The sequence below is a fragment of the Diabrotica virgifera genome, chromosome 7, assembly GCF_917563875.1.
Source record: "Diabrotica virgifera virgifera chromosome 7, PGI_DIABVI_V3a".
NCBI lineage: Eukaryota > Metazoa > Arthropoda > Insecta > Coleoptera > Chrysomelidae > Diabrotica > Diabrotica virgifera.
Window position 1 is genome coordinate 252,283,303 of NC_065449.1, and position 17,608 is coordinate 252,300,910.

The window sequence follows — 17,608 nt, forward strand, 5'->3', positions numbered from 1 at the left end:
TCAGAGAGTTCTGGTTGATGCTAAGGAAGTAGCAGAAGAAGTTGGAATAGAACCAATTTTTGAGAGGGAGAAGGTCCGAATAAGAAAAAAGAAGAAAATGTTTGATTATGAATCAACAGATGAATCAGCAAATGTTGCCAGTGACCCGTCAGAAAGTTTCAAGATTCAATTTTATTTTGCTCTTTTAGACACGGCTGCTAATGCGGTAAAAGAAAGATTTTCCCAGTTAAATACAGTATCTGGTGTCTTTGGATTTTTATACAACATTACTGATCTTAAAAACAAGACTACATCTGAGGTTAAGTCGATGTGCAACAACTTAGAAAAATCATTAGGAATTCAAAAAGATGGACGTTTAATTGAATCTGATATTGATGCTGTAGGACTGTGTTCTGAATTGAAAGCAATTTCTCATCATCTCATCGACTCTATATCAAGCCCTGAAGAAGTCCTAAACTACATTTACCAACACAACCTTGAGAATGGATTTCCTAACATATGTGTAGCACTTCGTATTTTGCTTACGATGCCACTTTCTGTAGCTAGTGCAGAACGGAGTTTTTCCAAACTTAAATTAATTAAAACCTATCTCCGCAGTACAATGTGCCAGGAGAGACTTGTAGGTCTGGCGACAATATCTATTGAAAGTGAGAGAGCAAGACAAGTAGACTTAAAAGTTCTCATTCAAGAATTTGCTAAGCAGAAAGCAAGAAAAGTGCCCTTAGGACTTTAGTTTTTAGCCAAGAAATACTGTTAATTTCTAATCTGTATTTAAAAGTGACTTTCAGTCCGAAGTTAATAGAACAGTAATCCAATAGCAAACAATATTGCAATATGTTAGTCAGTGTATTGTTTAAGACAGTGTTATAAAAGATTTGTAGACTAACTTTGAGTCTCCGTTTTTTATGATGAAAATTATATGTACAGAATTCAACTTTGACCCATTAAACCCATATGCCTTTGGTTAAAGTACGTCTTATGTAATTACATTTGCTTTTTATGAAATTAAAGTTTGTGTTATGTAAAATAGCAGTTATTTTATTTATATATCCCAGTCATTAATCAAAGGTTTATTAAATTAAATTAAATTATTAACATAACACAGAGTTGAAATACCGTGTCCCGGTAAAGTGCTAGTTGAACTTTTTCAACTGTAATGAGGGCGCAAAATTTGTTTTCGCCTAGGGCGCCGCAAACCCTAGGGCCGGCCCTGCCTAGGGCGTTATATCATACTTAACTGACTTCGAAATCATGTCATTATTTTGTCAAATAATATACCAGTCGGACATTAAATGGATTAAAAGAGCTCATGGAATATTGAGCTACCTATTGAGTACCTAGAGTATAGTATATGGCTTAACACCCCATGTGGGGTTTCGCCGTTTTCGCTTTCTAGATCCATTTTACGGGGTGGATCAGTCCCCATGATCATTGTATTTGTTTACTAATATGTGTCCATTTCTTCCGGTCTATTGCCTTCTCTTTCCATTTTGTAATTCCTGCCCCTCTTAGGTCCTCTTCTACTTCAGTTAACCATTTAGATCTGGATCGACCACGTCTCCTTTTTCCTCCTGGTTGCCATAATATCATAGCTTTTGATACTGATTCTGGTCCTTGTCTCCATGTATGATCCAAACATTGGTTCTTTGTACTTTTATTTTCTTTAGTAGGTAGGTATATCTTTTCCATTTAATTCTTCTAAAATTTCTTTATTCGTTCTCCTTCTATAACCTTGTTCTTCGATTCTCACTGGACCCAGTATTGTCCTTATTATCTTTAGTTCATTTATCCTTAATTTCTCTTCTTCTTTTTTTGTCATAGTCATCGTTTCTACTGCATACATTGTTATTGGTCTTATTAATGTTTTACATTATTATTATTTGTTATACCTAGAGTCATCATCATCATCATTCTCTTTGCCTTATCCCTATGCGGGGTCGGCTTCCCTAATTGCATTTCTCCACACGATTCTATCTTGGGTCATATCAATGCTAATCCCCTTTACCAACATGTCCTGCCTTATCGTCTCCCCCAGGTCTTCTTTGGTCTTCCTCTCCTACTCCTTCCAGGAATCTGCAATTCGGCTATTCTTCGTATTGGGTGATTAACGTCTCGACGTTGAACAAGACCAAACCATCTTAACCTATGCTCTTTCAATTTGGCATCATTTGGTGCTACACCTAGATTTCCCCTGATATACTCATTTCTAATTTTATCCTTCTTTGTCACTCCACTCATCCATCTAGGCATTTTCATTTCCGCCACATGCATTCGTTGTTCCTCTTTCTTCTTCACTGCCCAAAATTCACTTCCGTACATCATAGCCGGTCTTGTGGCTGTTATATAGAATTTTCGCTTCAGCTTCATTGGAATTTTTCTGTCACACAACACACCACTCGCTTCTTTCCACTTCATCCATCCAGCCCTAATTCTACTGCATGCATCTCCATCTATTTCTCCATTACTCTGTAATACCGATCCCCGGTACTTAAAACTATTGCTTTTTACAATCAGTTCACCATCCAAAGATACCATTTTATATGTAGTAACTCCATCTTTAAATGAACATTCCAAATACTCTGTTTTTGTTCTACTAAGTTTTAAACCTTTTTCCTCCAGAGCTTGCCTCCACTGTTACAGTTTTTGTTCTAAGTCTTTTTCACTATTTCCTACTAACACAACATCATCAGCATACATTAAGCACCATGTAATGTTACCCTGTAGTTTCGCTGTTATCTGGTCCAAAACTAATGAGAATAAATACGGACTAAGCACCGAGCCTTGGTGCAATCCTACTTTCACATGAAATTTATCAGTCTCTCCCACACCTGTCCTAACACTAGTCGTTACTCCCTCATACATATCCCTCACAATCTTTACATATTCACCAAGGACTCCTTTCTTATTGAGTGCTCACCACAGAATCTTTCGAGGAATTCTATCATATTATGCTTTCTGAAGAGTACCATATTATGAGCGTTTGTTTCTTTACTTCTGTATTTTTCCATCAACTGCCTTATAATTTATAATGAAAATTGCATCTGTTGTTGAACTGCCTGTATAAAGCCAAATTGATTTGGGTATCGGGCCTATTTATTCTTAAAACACAAGTATCGGGCCTATTTATTCTTAAAACACAATAAATCAATTTTTTGTGCCAAATAGCTAATGTTATGCTCTCTCTTCAAATTTATTTACCAATCCTAGTATCAATCATAGTTTCTATAAAAACATCTGCCAAAAACCAACCGTTTATTAAGTTTATACAGTTTATTTCATTAGTGAGTAATCTTGATTATAGGTCAGGTATGCGTATGCATCTACCTAATATAAAGAATATAAAGTTCATCTGAGTGATAGATTTGATCTTAGATGAAAATTCCCAGCTCCTGTGCAGTGGCGTGTAGTTTAGTGGCGCCTGACCCCCGCTGTGTCAGACCTGCCCTCAACCACCAACAGAATTGACGTGCGTATGTAATGTGCCCAAATACCTTTACAGAACCGGCCTACCTTGTATGGTAACGTGTACACAGAGTGGTATTTTAGAATTTTATGCTCACTGGGACGCTTTTAGTTAATTTTATCACTTCATGTTCATTTTACAATGCAACTAATGTATTGATCGTATGATAGCAGGAACAAATTTTATTAAAAAAGTAAGCAGACAAGAAAATGTTAGAGGTAGAAAAGCAAGCTCAATAAGACATTGAGTATGGCCATCACATAGAAAGTCGTAGAATGTTATGTTTGGTCGCAAGTACTATATGGGGTAGAAGCTTGGACTCTAAAAGCCCAATCCGTAACAAAATTGGAGGCATTCGAAATATGGCTATATAGGCGTATTCTGAAAATTCCTTGGACTGCAAAAGTCTCAAACGAAGAGGTGTTAAGACGAATTGGACATGACAGGAAGCTTATGAACACAATTAAAATAAGAAAAACATCGTATCTGAGCCACAAACTTCGAAACAATAAAAAATTATCATACAAGGAAGGGTAGAAGAAAGAAAAGGCTTGGAAAGAAAGAAGAAATCTTAGCTGAGGAATATCAGAGATTGGACTTACCTCAGTGTTGAATAGATATTTCACGTTGCAAAAGACAGAGAAGTGTTTAAAGAAGTGATCGCCGACCTTCGTTGGAAGACGGCACAAGAAGAAGAAGAAAAGCAATAAAAAGACGACAGATTGAGTGGATTTAAATAGTACAAAGATCAAGTTTTTAGAGTGTTATGGACCTCAATATCTAAAATCTCTGTATTTCCTTCAGCGTGTTTAATATTTTTTTAAATACATATTAACATTTGACACCCTTTTCAGTGGCGGAAAATGGGGATATCCCCCCCCCCCTAACAAGGTCAAAAATTATAGAAAAAAATTGTTGAAACACAAAAATATATTAGCTGAGATGAAACTTAAACAGACAGACAAATTCAACCTAATAAAACCTCTAGTTAAAAATTAAAGGAACTTAATGCATATTAAGTTATTACTTATGTCATTTATGTGGTTCAGGTTTATATTTTTTACGTCTTTTAGTGGAGTCAATGAAGGTTTTCACCTCCGATTTCGTTGAACCTCCATCGATTTTCATGAAAATTGGTAAGTATGTAGAGGATACATCAAGAAACAAAGGTGACATGGTGCCAACTTGCGCTTTTACCCTGGGGAGGGATGCCACCCCTTCTCGGGGGTGGAAATTATTTTTTTAAAAATAATACCACTAATCAATAGAGGGACAGATTATAAGTAAAATTTGTTATATAAAGTTATTTCAATAAATCAATAGTTTTTGAGTTATTAAAGATCAAAAGTTTCGATTTTTCCTGAAAAAAATCCATGTTTTAAAGCAGTTTTTCATAAATAACTCAAAAACCATAAGTTTCTTTAAAAAAGTTGTTATTACCAAAATCGAAGATAATATAGAAATAAATAAGCTCCTTATTCGAAAAATCCTTTATTACATATAAAAAGTGAGTTATATGCAATTGAATGTATATTTTTTTTCCGCGAGTACGCAAATCTTAGTATTCAAGCTTAAATAACAGGAAAACGATGCACTTTGTTAGATATAGATATTAAACATTTTAATAAAGTACTTAAAGGTAACTATCAAAAAGCTGTATAAGAAGTCGATAGCATCAAAATTAAGCAAGTTATGATGGAAATAAGAGAACCCTTTCAGATTTTTTAGGGAAGAATGAATAATGAAACATACGTCATTTCCACAAAAATTAAAATTTATAGTAACCCATTTAAAACTTTATTTATTTTAACATGAGTAATAACTTCAACAATTTTGACCGGTTTAGAATGCATATTTTTGAAAAAAAATACGATTAAAAAAAATTAGAATTTTTCAAATTTTCGTGAATTTCATTTTCTTTTGATAATAACTCCAAAAATACTCGATATACTTAAAAAATGGTAGAAAACAAAATTTTAGTTTTAACTTTATTTAAGCTTTTTCTTTTTTTAATATTTTTTTTTACGACAAAAAATAACCGAGATAGAAACATTTTTTACCGCGAGAACCTAAATTTTACTGCGAGGACCATGTAACCGGGGCCCTTTCACCTTGTATTTAAAAAAAAATAAAGGATTTAGAAAATTATGTTTAATACAGTGTTATAGAACTTTTACTTAGCTTTGTAATGGTTTTTGGATAAATCTCAGATTTCAAAATTTAACGGAGTTATTTTAAAAAAACCAATAACATTTTCTTGGAAAAAATTTTATAGCGGAGATTTTGTATGTATACAGGTTGTGGGAAGTCCAATTAGTCGTTTGTTGTAGGAGATACGAAAAAAGTTTATTTAGGTGAGATTGGGGCATAGATAAGATCAGAATTTAAATACATTTCCAAATATACATTTCCATATTGACAGGGTGAAACAAAATTATCTTTTGTTTAATGGAACACCCTGTATATTTTTACATTTTTGGATTCTCCTCTATGTTTTATTTCTTAATATATCAGGTTTTGTGATGTTATACGAAGTAGTTTAAAAGATAATTAAGTTTTTATTTTCAAATTTTATAGCAATATTCACCCCCTGTATAATTGTAGTGATTTGACATCAGAAAATCAATTTATGTTCAAGTGATTTTTAATATAATCTATTATTGTTAAAAATTATTAATCTAGCAAAACGGTTAATTTTAGCTAATACAGGGTTGGTCAAAACTGAATGAGTGTTTTCTCAAAGTTTGAGAGTATGAGTTTTCTCAAACGGAGCAGCCTGTAATGCCTGTAATGAGCATTGTAATGAAATGCTGTTGTATGGCACTTTATTATTTCCCACCCTGCCAGTGAGAACTGAATTTATTTTTGAAATCCCTAACTTTATGTCTTTAATTATTTTAAATATTGTAAACGATTAAAAAACAATCAAATTAAATTGAAATGAATAACCAGTGTATATCTTTCACATTTACTTCATATTTAACGTAGCCTGTACCATAACATTGCACAGATTATTATCCCTGTATAGCAACATTATCCCTGTATAGCAACGATATACCATGAATGTGAATTCATACTTGAGAAATGTCCTATATCCAGTCTCACAAAAAAAAGGGATTCCTCAAACATAATATATATGCAGACAAAATCAGCCAAAGTGATTTGCGATATCTAATTAAAGGCCCTACCAAGTTGGTTTTGTTGAATATAGCATGGAAGCACGACGATACTTTAGTGCTAAGCGTATTTTTCGTAGTAGCTATAGTATGTTGTTTTATATTATGTATGACCTAATATATTAAATTAGTTTTAGTATGTTTCGTTTATCTAAAAAAATGTAAAAAAAAACAAAAATTCTGTTTTTCTTGTAGTTGTTTTTTCGTATAGATATTGTTTTATATTGTAGTAAATTGAATTTAGTTTTAGTATGTTCCGTTTGTTTGTAGAATTATATTTAATTAGATTTGCTTTAATTACTAAAATAAATAAATTTTCAATTATATTTTATGTATTTGTGGAAAAGGAAACCTAGCATTAGCGGCCACATTTCTATAACGGCCAATTGTTTTCTATTTTTATTGACCGTTATTGTCAGGTTTTACTGTACCAATAATATTTTATTAAATTATGAAATATTATTTAAATAAAAAATTTATAAACTTGATAAAAGAAAGTTTGCTTAGAATTTACTCCTCTATCTAATTATGGGGTTATTTTTAATAAAATAGTGTTCACCCATGAGAAGGGGTAACATCCACCCCCAGGATAAAAGCGCAAGTTGGTACCACATCATTTTTGTTTCTTGAGGTATCCTCTAACTACTTACCAATTTTCATGAAAATTGATGGAGGTTCAACGAAATCAGGGGTGAAAACCTTCAGTGACTGCCTTTTTGGAAATATAAAAGATTAATTTTTTTCGTGATTGTCGATTTGCTAATTTTCTGATTTTTGGTTGCTATAAGGTTTAAAAAATTAATAAAAATTATAAATCATGCACATAAATGTAAAAAAATATTTATTTTACTTAATTAAACGAGATTGCTTGAGCCAGAATGCTGAAATCTGCATTTTTATCATTAAAAAAAGGTGGATTTCACCGCTAAAATGCAGAAAGCGCAACTTGGTGCCATATCACTTTTGTTTTTTGAAGTATCCTCTAACTAATCAACAATTTTCATGAAAATCGATGAAGGTTTAAAGAAATCGTGGGTGAAAACATTCAGTGACTACACTTTCAGAAATATAGAAGAATAAGGTTTTCGTGATTTTCGACTTGTTAATTTTCGGATTTTTGGTTGCTATAAGGTTTGAAAAATTTAAACAAAAACGTAATTCATGCACATAAATATAAAAAAATATTTATTTTTCTTAATTAAATGAGATTACTTGCGCCATAATGCGGAAATCTGCATTTTTTACAATTTAAAGAGTAGGGGTGTATTACACCCCTAAAATGCAAAAGCGCAAGTTGATGCTATATATATTTTATTGCTTGAGGTATTCTCTAACTACTTACCGATTTTCATGAAAATCGATGAAGGTTCAACAAAATAGGAAGTGAAAACTTACAGTTACTGCACTTTCAGAAATCTAAAAAATAATTTTTAAAAAGGGGGTGTATTTCACCCCTAAAATGCAAAAAGCGCAAGTTGGCACTATGTCACCTTTGTTCCTTGAGGTGTCCTTTAACCACTCACCAATTTTTATGAAAATCGATGGAGGTTCAACGAAATCTGAGGTAATAACTCATATCCACCTTCAATGACTCCACTATTTTGGTTAGTTTTTCATTAGAAGTTCCTCCCCTAAGGCAAATTTCCTCTCCCAAGGCAAATATCTAGATCCGCCACTGACCCTTTTAAGGTATTTTTGTCTATCAGTAAAAATAGTGCATTTTAAAGGAATTACAAAGGAAATCTGTTCTCTCTTCGTTATTTTCTATATCGTCGGCTAAGAGTGTTAATCTGCTAACTCCATTTTTCATTGTGAGTGATATTGGGCTGGTTCCTGGGTTTGTGGTCCATTGCTTTTACTGGTTCATTTACTCTTCATTAACTCCACTGATTTTGTGTCAAATTATTCATTTAATAAACTGTCAAAGTACTTTTTCCATCCCTTTTTCGTAAACTAGTATTCTATTATTTTTGTCTCGGATACATCTAATCTGATTAAAATCTTTTGATTTCTTTACTCTATGTTTAGCTATTTTATAAGTGGTGATTTGTATGCGCTTTTGCTTTAGCTTTTGCTACTTTCATTTCCTTTTTGGTGAATAACTTTGAAGATCTATATCCGATCTATTTTCTTGCCGCTGTTTATATATACTTTTTTCTTCTCTTTAATATTAATGTGCGATCATTACTAGACAATAACAGGACAAAGAACGGAGGTGAAGGAAGTAATACACTCCAAACTCCAAACATATATAATTGAAGACTAATAAAAATACCGGAAGAACAAAGAACTACCTAGCGAATTAATTCTGCCAAGCAAAATGAAAGTTATAAAAACAGTCAGAAATGTACTTACGGGCGTGTCAACAAATAGCTCGCTGCAACTTACAACTAAAATTTTGTATGAACGAATAAATGAGAGGATAAGAGTAATATATTTTATTAACAAGGTTTTCATTACAGTAGGTATAATGATTAAAGGAAATGAAGGCAGAAGAACAAGCAGGATTTAGAGCCGGAAGATCTACAATTGATCATCTTTTTGCAATCACACAAGTCATGAAAAAGAAAACAGCGGTTAATTAAGAGATTAATTTCGTATATATTGATCTGAAAAGGGCATACGACAGTGATCCTTTGGTAAAGTTATGGGAGGCAATGGAGAATACAAATATAAACATAGAAATCATAAAAATAATTAAAAAATTTTATAACAACGCGACCACGAAAATTAAACAAGGAAACAAACTCACCGAAGAATTTCTGACAAATAAAGGGTTCAAACAAGGATGCTGCCTCTCTCCAACACTTTTTAAAATATATTTGGAACAAGCTCTTAAAAATTGGAAACGGAAATGCAAGAACATTGGACTCCCACTAAATGACCATACACTAATATACTCTTGGTTTCGAAGACGACCAAATACTAATAGCACAAGACTACGATGATATCTGTTACATGACAAGAAAGCTAATAGAGGAATACAGGAAATGGGGACTAGAGATAACATAGGAAAAACCAAATATATGAATATCGGTGGAACGCAGCAGGACTTGATACTAGAAGGAGGAGAAACAATCAGTAAATGTAACGAAGATACCTGGGTATGAAAATCACGAATGATGGAACACTGGACGGGGTCATTCAAGAACGAAATACTCAGGGCAGGAAAGCAATTACGCTCCTATAACGCCGTAGTGAAAGCATTATAACATAACATACAGCTGCGAAGTATGGCCTATGAAGGAAACATCAAAACGAATGTTAGAGGTCACCGAAATGGATTTCTGGGGAAGAGCTGCAGGAAGATCAAGAAGAGAACATGTCACCAATGAACGGATACGAGAAATAATGAAGGTCACACATACAATAAATGACGAAATCAACGAAATACAACTACGATGGTTTGGTCACGTACAAAGAATGCATGAAGAGAGAATCCCAAAACAAGTACAAAACTGGAAACCGCAAGGTAGAAGAAGAAGAGGTAGACCGAGGAAAATTTGGCAAGCAGGAATAAACAAAGCCATGGATGAAAGAGGTCTGCAAGTAGATCAATGTGCGGACAGAGAGGAATGGCGAACGGGTATCGGAAGACGGAGAACGTTGTAAACCGATAATATATATAATGATTAAAGAGAAGTTTCTTTTGGATATCATAAAAATTATTGAGAACATCAACCAAAACCACAAAATGAAAGTGGAGTAGATGGACAACTTACTGAAACTTTGAGACATTATTAAAGAACCTACTACTGGAAGGCAGAGTAGAATGAAGGAGATAAGCAAGAATACCCACTGTATAAATCACCTGTGGAAGTATCGCATCGATAGCATATCTATAATTTTATAGAAGATGTAACAACCTCTCAATAAGCAGAATTGCTTGTAGAGAGGAAAAATAAGAAGATAGTGGTTCATTAAACGTAAATAACTAAACAGAAATGAAAGAGTATAACTAAAGGAAAAGCTGTGAAGAATTAAAAAACCTTTAAAATCTACATAAATGGGTTAAAGATCAGAAAAAACACCTTCATATTCCTTTATTTTATGTTAGGATGCTACGAATAGCAAAAGCAACTGATAAATTTACTAATTTTGAATAAAAAAGACAAAGGAAACCAATTATAAGTATAAACAACTTTATTGATTTTTTACAAAAATACCATACTAAAATCGACAATGTGCTTTCATTTTAATCTGTTCACAGATCGGTACAAAAAGAAAACATTACAGTGCATCGTGAAACCCAACTTTAGTGCATAATCTGTACAAATTACAAAATAAATACACAATATATACCTAACTTATGTATAACATCACAGTCTAGAATCGAAAATGAGACATTTTCGATGTTAAAATTTTTTAAAAACAAAATCAAACTAAAACAATCGATTAAAAATCGATTTTTTTGCGAAATATGTACAATAGATATCCCAATCTTAAATTTACGTTAAAATTAAAGTATACTTGCTGATATTTGACAAGGAAAAATAAGTTACATTTATATCTACATGACCAGTATGTAGTATCTAGCTTTGGACTTATATAACTTCAGTTTTTCAACATTTTTGGGAATTTGAATCGATATTTTTGTATTGGTGATAGAATAGTATGTTGCTTTATTTCATCGTCGGTTGATTTTTCGTTAATGTATTACAGTCGAACCCGCTTTACGGAATAGAAATTTGAGGTCTCGAAACGTTTCTACTAGCCACTAATGATCGGTTATTAGAATATCCCGGTTATAGGAATACTTTTGATTGGCACGGAGGCTATTACAATAAACGGGTTCGACTGTACCAAGCAATAGCTCGAAACATTCTATAAAGCTTACAATTAGTTTTTAACCGACGGAAACTGAATCGAAAAAGTTTTTGACTTGTGGTCTAAAGTCTAAATGATCTATCTTCTATAAGTAAAAATTTTGTTTTTAGTAGTTAATAACATTTTTCGTCAATCATTTTCACTTATTTTGTTGTTTATTGTCAGTTTCTAGATCTTTTTGGATTTATGTAGGCATTGACAGCTTTTCGGTGAACAATACCTATCACAATAACAAAAATTCGACATCAAAAATAAATATTTTTTGAATTTTGGATTCAAACTTTGAATTTTAGATTTAAAAATTTGAATTGGTGTGTCAATTTTATTGGATTTTAATTTATTTGGAGTTAATTTGATTTGAACACCACAATGGCAAAAATTTGACATAAAAATGAATAGTTTTTGATTCAAACTCCAAAAATTTGAATTTGGATGTCAATTTTTTTGAGTTAATTTGATTTGACATGTTAATGTTATGATTTTTGACGTATCTGCATCTGGTCTTTAAAATAATTCATAGAAAAACTTAATATTATTACAAACAAATATTATTTTAATTAAATTGATTTCTTTTTGATAAATTTTATGTAATTTTTTGATGAATTGTAATTATTTTATTCTTTGTTTTTGTGTCTTCCTTGTCATATATCTTTGAATTTATTTGACTGAAATTTAGAACTTGAAAAATTGGTTAAGATAAATTTAAATCGGCAGTTGATATAAGTATATTATAAATTTAAGATTGAAATTTTATTTAAAAAATACTTACAGTAAAGCCACTACAACTTTTCAAAACACCTCGAGTTTGTCAACATTTCTCTTGTCAATCGCCACACTTGTTTTGAAGCGTTTTCTAAAGCACTTGGTGATTTTCCTTTGAACAGATCTAAGTTAGGGAGAAAATAGTGAGGACACCTCTTGCACTGTAAACAGGAGATTAGTTGGAGGAAAATCCCGTTGATCCTATCAGCTATGCAGGATTCGTCCCATTCTGATTCCCTGGGATGTTTTTCACATTCATAAAGTAACAAAGTTTTCATGTGGTAACCGGTTACTGGGTTTCCTGGTAGATCTAGGTGTCGATCCCTGAGAGTTTTGAGGATACTTAGACATCTTTTGCGGCAGCCTCCTTGTAGAAGACGATTTTCTGCTTCGAAGAAAGATAGTACCCAGGCATCACCCTCCATTGCTGATTGTTTACCTTGCAACGCTATACATTCCTTTGAAAGTAGATCAAAACCTTCAGTTTTTACTTCTACGACGATGTTGGGGTGCGGCCAGGGTATTTGAGGTAAAGGCCAATGAGCAGCACTTCTAGGCCACAATCCCGCACACTTAAACGCTGGAGTTATTTGTACTATATACCTTTCACGTATTCTTAACTTCACTTCTGTAGTATCTGCGATCATTTTAACACTGTCTCTATACGAACATTTGTCACAGGCTTGAGCTACTAAAGTTTGGAACCGGGACCGCATCTTCCTCGCTGATAGATAACCGGAAGCTGTGATAAACTCTACCCATAAAGACATAGACCTCTTTCTTCCGTCGCTAAGTTTCAACACAGCACAACCGGGTAGAGTTCCGTCGTCCACGAAGTTCAGCACTCCCATTTGGTTCAGATATATCACCACCTCGAACTCCTGCGGGGAAATCACTTCCAAACCATCGAATCGTCCATTATAATCCGTTAAGGATGATATAAACCTTGGTTCCTGGACCTCGACTTCTTTTAGCACGTCCTGAACAACCCGGCACACTTCTTGTATCGTTTTAGACGTTGTCAGCTTTCTGGTTTGCACTTTTTCTGTGTAGTATTTGTTCAATTGGTACACCATCTTGGACTGGGCGGCCAACATATCAGGCGGCACGAGCATCTCGCTGGTTTGGTGGCTACTAGAGCCTAATTTTTCCACCGGTGCCACCTTGATTACGATGTCTTCTTCGGTTGAAATAGGGTGGGGGTGGAATTTTCGCTGTAAACGGTCTATTTCAACGTCGGATTCTTATCAGATGCGTCGCGGTTGAGTGTGATGAATCAGCTAGCACTGTCGTAACAATACTGGGTAATGGAAATCGAAAGAGGAACAGGTAACCGAGATCCCTCCTCGTCGAGGCGGAGCTTGGATGAATCTCCTCCCACCAGCGCGACCAATAGAATCCACGTGCGCTGTTGCTATAGAGCTTTTAATGGGTTGTGTGGAATGGAAAACGTGACTGGAGAGGGGTGGAGTGATCGATCGACTGAATTCCACAATAGAAACTCTACAGGAAGTTGAATTAAGTGGTTAACAAACGTTAGAAGGAAAATGGATATTGTTGTTTGGTATTTGAAAAATAATTACATTAGAAAATTATTCGATTAGTAATGGAGCATTACAGTCAATTTAGTTTTTGAGCTTTGAAAATGTTCATTAATTCGATATACAAGGTTTTTTATTGCTGTTTTGTTCTGTTTATTATTTTGATTATTTCATTCATAGGAGATTCTGACCAATAGAAAGCTACAGAAATCTAAATTAAATTGATAATTTCCCGTCGTCAAGTATATTACGTCAGATGCCCTTTGTTGCTATGAAGAAATACATTCAGTGACATTAATGACAATTAATGTTTTAAAAATTATAAAAGTGATGACTTTCAACCGTAAAATATTTATAACAACTGTGTGTTTAATTGTACTAATTTGTACTTACATAAATAAATTACAATAAAATTTTGGTTTTGAACAGTTTTATTCATGAAATAATCGCCACAAATTGCACTCGATCTCTAAAATTAATATAGAGTTTTTGCCCTCGTGACACTTTGACATAATTTCACTCGCCTTCGGCTTATGAAATTAAAACTGTCAAAGTGTCACTCGGGAAAAATTCAATAATTTTAGAGCTCTTGTGCAATTACTACTGACAATGTTCTTATACCTACTTATAATAATCATTTTTCTACTTCTAAATGTTCCTGTTTTGTTTTGTTTATTATTTTTTTTCTTCGTTGTATCTTCTGTATAATAAAGATAATTGTGGCGATAATTTTACTTTTTACGCCAGTCAATGGAAGCAAGAATAGGATATTACCTTCGAATTCTATCCTACTGCAAGGATTTTAATGAAATTTTGGGAATAGCTTTTACTTATCTCCAATTCAAAGTCTACCCTATACCGATGTATGCTTTTATCTTGGGGGTGGTTCCCACCCCTTCTCGGGGGTGGAAAATTTCTTGGTTAAAATAACTACGGAAGTGGCTAGAGAACCTAATTCTAAGCAAAAACTGTTCTTTAATTTTTTCTTAACCTTTCCGGAACCGTGCTATAAAAACTTATTTGGTATATGCTGCAGACCGTGCGGGGCAACTATGTTACCCCACTAAAATACTTTAATAATTCATTTAAATTTTACATTATTGTTTGGAATGTTATATAATAAGGCACTGGCACTAGTAACTGAAATAATTTGTTTTTATTATTAAAAAGATTTACATTTTTTTTATTTTTACCTGTAATTACAATTTGATTTTATTCCTGATTTTTACAGTCAGGGCATAAAAATGTTTTACTTTCTTCTCGATGTATGGTACAAATTGGTTTTCTGCATTTGTACTACATGATTTTTGAGTCTTTCTATCACGTGCCCTGGCACAAAAGCTGCATCTTCGACTTGTATATTGTTGAATGTCTCTGGCAGGGGTTTCTGGCACTGTGTGCCCCGAGGAGTTAATTTCAATTTTAGTATAAAATTTAAATAATATTTGATAATTTTTATAAAAAAACGATTTAGTAATATATTTTCTAAGATTACCTGGAGGGATAAAAAAAAAATAAAAATATTTTGAAAAGTTATAAAGACAAAACCGCATCTGGGGTAACCAAGTTGTCCCCCGCACGGCCACGGAAAGGTTAAAAACTCAATATTTTTTGAGTTATTCGTGGTTGAAAATTCGCTATTTTCACTAGTAATACCACTAGAGGTCAAATTATTTCCGGAAATTTTCTAAAAATATTCATGATCAAAAAAAAATTTCCGGATATTAATTTGACTTCGCGTGGTATTCGGTAAGAAAATTCCACACCAAATTTGCATTTGAAAATCCAAAGCTGCATGAACAGATTAATAGCGCGCCATAGCTTTGTCAGCAATTATTTAGGCTTTCAAATTCGTAATTTCTACTCATTGTAGTTGCATGGGAATACCATTTCAAGATAGAAAATAGTATATTCTTCAATTTTACATATGTTTTGAGTAACTACAAGTGATAGAAAATGAATCAAAACTAAATTATGTAAACAAATAAAAACCGGTCTGTCAAAAATGTTCTGTTATTGTAAACGTCAAAAAATTTCCACTATAATTCGCTGTTGGGTACCCCACGAGCAAAAAATTTCCGATAAAATACCTCCCTTGCCATGGTGATCTGTCAAAATAACGTATTTTGATTGGTTCAAAATTACAGGTGTGGAATTTTCATTGAAACATAACACCTTTTCGAATGGTTTTTTGCAAATATCTTAAAAACTATGCATCTATCTAAAAAAAACTATATAAAACATTTTTGTAGCTTATAAAAAAACAAAGATATTAGTTCCTTCATAAATCTTCTAGTTATAATACAAAAAGAGATATGGTAGGTGAAAAGAGTTTTTTTTTTGTGCATGCTTAAATCGTTGTATTCAACTTGAAATAACTGAAACGGTCGACTTTAGGTGTATAATGCTACCATTCCCTTTTGTAATGCTTGAAAAGACCTTTAAAATGAGTAATATTAAAGGTCTATTACATTCAAACTAAGCGAGATATGCTCCAAAAAAATGATGACTAATGTATTTTAAGAAAAAATGAGAATTGTATTTAACCCCTCATCCACCAGAATTTTAATGCATCATTTTACTTCTATAATACCTTTTATTATAGTGTTATTTCTATGTTCAAAAAGTTGGACGGGTTTAAAATGAATGGTTTTTGAAAAAAAAATAAGATCAATTTATAGAGCGCATTTTTAAATTTCCTTAAAAATCTTTCTTTTTCTACATGTAACTTGAAAATGATAGAGATACAATAATGAAAAACAAAAACAAAATTTTATCTAACAAAACCCTACATTTTTGTGTGGTATCTTTTTTCGTATCTCTTATTATTTTCGAGTTAGAGAAAAAGGAAGATTTTTAAGAAAATTTAAAAATGCGCTCTATAATTTGATCTTATTTTTTTCAAAAAGTATTCATTTTAAACCCGTCCAATTTTTTTATCATAGAAACAACACTATAATAAAAAGTATTTTTGAAGGAAAACGATACATTTAAATTCTGATGGATGAGGGGTTAAATATACTTCACATTTTTTCTTAAAATACATTAGTCATTGATTTGTTTTGCAGCATATCTCGCTTAGTTTGAATGTAATAGACATTTAATATTGCTCATTTTAAAGGCCTTCTCAAGCACTACAAAAGGTATTGGTAGCATTATACACCTAAAATCTACCGTTTCTCTTTTATTTCAAGTTGAATACACCGATTTGAGCATGCACCAAAAACACAAACTCTTCTCACCTGCCATATCTCTTTTTGTATTATAACTAGATTTTGTGAAGGGACGAATCTTTTGTTTTTTTATAAGCTACAAAAATATTTTATAAAGTTTTTTCGTCAGATGCATAGATTTTAAGGTATTCGCAAAAAACCTTCCGAAAAGGTGTCATTTTTCAATGAAAACTGCCAATTTTCAACCACGAACAATTCAAGAAGTATTTGAGTTTTCGAAAAAAAATATAGAACCGTTTTTGCTTAAAATTAGGGTTTCTAGCCACTTTCGTGGTTATTTTAACCAAAAAATGTTCCACCCCCGAGAAGGAGTAGGGACCACCCCCAAGATAAAAGCGCACATCGGCATAGGGTAGACTTTGTTTCTTGAGCTATTCCCTACTTACTGTGAAAATATCAAGTAAATCGACGTATGTAGTAGGATGGAATTCGGAGACAAATAACCTCATTGACTGCCCTATTGATCGAAAATAAAGGATCACTGAATTATCATCGTACACTCTGGGCCAAACCGGCGACCTTAAAAATGGGTCATTTTTGATGTCTTATATCTCCTAAACCTGTTGTCCGATTTAACTGATTTTTTTAATGTGTTATAGCCTTATT

General features: G+C 32.8%; 2 protein-coding genes across 3 annotated transcripts in view; one reads left to right on the forward strand and one right to left on the reverse strand.

Moving 5' to 3' along the window:
- Positions 1-17,608, forward strand: part of LOC126888405 (neurobeachin) — a 2,163,879-nt gene that overhangs the window by 1,977,850 nt on the left and 168,421 nt on the right. The window lies entirely within an intron of this gene.
- On the reverse strand, positions 10,765-13,514 carry LOC126888418 (protein mab-21). The gene has a single exon (XM_050656669.1). The coding sequence runs from the start codon at positions 13,341-13,343 to the stop codon at positions 12,246-12,248; it is 1,098 nt and encodes a 365-aa protein (XP_050512626.1). The 5' UTR covers positions 13,344-13,514; the 3' UTR covers positions 10,765-12,245.